The sequence below is a fragment of the Pundamilia nyererei genome, unplaced genomic scaffold (assembly GCF_000239375.1).
Source record: "Pundamilia nyererei isolate P.nyererei 1_Seehausen unplaced genomic scaffold, PunNye1.0 scaffold00025, whole genome shotgun sequence".
In the NCBI taxonomy this organism is placed as follows: domain Eukaryota; kingdom Metazoa; phylum Chordata; class Actinopteri; order Cichliformes; family Cichlidae; genus Pundamilia; species Pundamilia nyererei.
Window position 1 is genome coordinate 4,689,951 of NW_005187426.1, and position 1,487 is coordinate 4,691,437.

The window sequence follows — 1,487 nt, forward strand, 5'->3', positions numbered from 1 at the left end:
GCATACATGTAACGCAACATACTGCAAACTGTAACTTGCAGTTTTCGCAAGTTCACGGCCGGAGTCACTTGTATCGGCCTTTGTTAAAGACACAAACTGCAAATATATAACATCGCGTCAATCGAATGTTGTAAGAAACTGATTTCAAAAGCACTTCTAATCAGTAGAAACTGAGCGGCAGTCAGCACGGCTACAGGAAACCACGCTGAGTGATAAGGAGAAGGTTTATGTTTGATCACTGGGTAGATTTGTGAACAGTAGTTCGCTAAAAGAAATACCTGATGGTCTTCAAGTGGAAGAGTTTTCAGGGCCACGGTGAAGTCATGACTGATCTTCCCGGCGCTGCAGATTCCCCACCTGGTTGCCATATTGGACACGGCGGACTGAGACAGATTCGAAGCAGCAGTTGCTGTTCTCGGCCTCAGAGTGGCGACACAGCATGCAATGTGGACTTTCAGACACAAGTTGCATTTTCCTACATGCGTTGTAGCTTCATGTAAAGACAAATGCATATAATCTGCAAGCAGTGAAAATAAATGTAAACTAAAACAGGGAGAGCAAAGAATAAAGAAATGCATTTAAAAATATGTAAAAACATACTTTGTTCTTTAGCTATTTAAATACAAACAACCGAAATTAGGAACTAAACAGACGATTATCAGACTACTGTTACAGAAAGTCACGTTTTCATGAAATTAAAAAAATCAGAAAATAGCAGCTAGATTTTTTCCAGGTTTCCCAGAGGTGCTGCCAGCATTTCAGACACAGCACGTGGAAATTCATTGCATGCGTGAAATAAAGACAATACTATGCTGACGATGTGGTTTTTAAAACTACTGCGTCGTAACTGTGACCATAAAGGAAGAACTAAAAACGTTTTTTTTTTCTTCTAATTTCTTATTCCATCTGCCCCCACTAAGGGGAGCTCTTTTCCTTTAATCTTTGTAATAATAACCCCCACACTGTTTTAACTTTGATTTCCTCTTTTACAGTGTGTATACTGCTTACTTATTTTGTTAATTACTATTAATTGATTTGCCTATTATATATTTATCTAAAAAAAAAACCAGTCTGTTATAACCTGATTCCACTACAGTCACCAAATTTTATGTGCCTTTTTTTTCGCTGACTGATTCTGTTGTGTTCTTCTCTTTATTTTTGTCAATTATAATTTAGCTGTATATCCTGGAGTCTTAACTTTGTCCTAGGGAATAATAGGGCGTGGAACACGACCTAACTAGGCACAGTTTTTGAATGAATTCACTTGTTTGTTTGTTTGTTTTTAGGACATAAATCACATGACATGTTAGAGCAGAGCTGATATTTACTTTGTTTAAATCTGCACAGTCCTTTTATTTAACCTGCCCATTAAATAGCATAAAGGTTTTTAGTATAAACACAGCAGATGTATAGAAAGATATATCTATGATTAAATTACCCAAAATCAAATAATAAAAATATGTCATTTTGAAGCCATGGGATAAATT

General features: G+C 36.4%; 1 protein-coding gene across 1 annotated transcript in view; it reads right to left on the reverse strand.

The window, feature by feature from the left end:
• dhdh.2 (dihydrodiol dehydrogenase, tandem duplicate 2) overlaps positions 1–432 on the reverse strand; it is a 4,395-nt gene extending 3,963 nt beyond the window's left edge. Inside the window, exon 1 of the mRNA XM_005727668.2 lies at positions 279–432. Coding sequence (XP_005727725.2) covers positions 279–368 — 90 coding nt within the window. The 5' untranslated portion in view covers positions 369–432. The remainder of the gene's footprint in view (positions 1–278) is intronic.
• Positions 433–1,487: the final 1,055 nt, after the last annotated feature.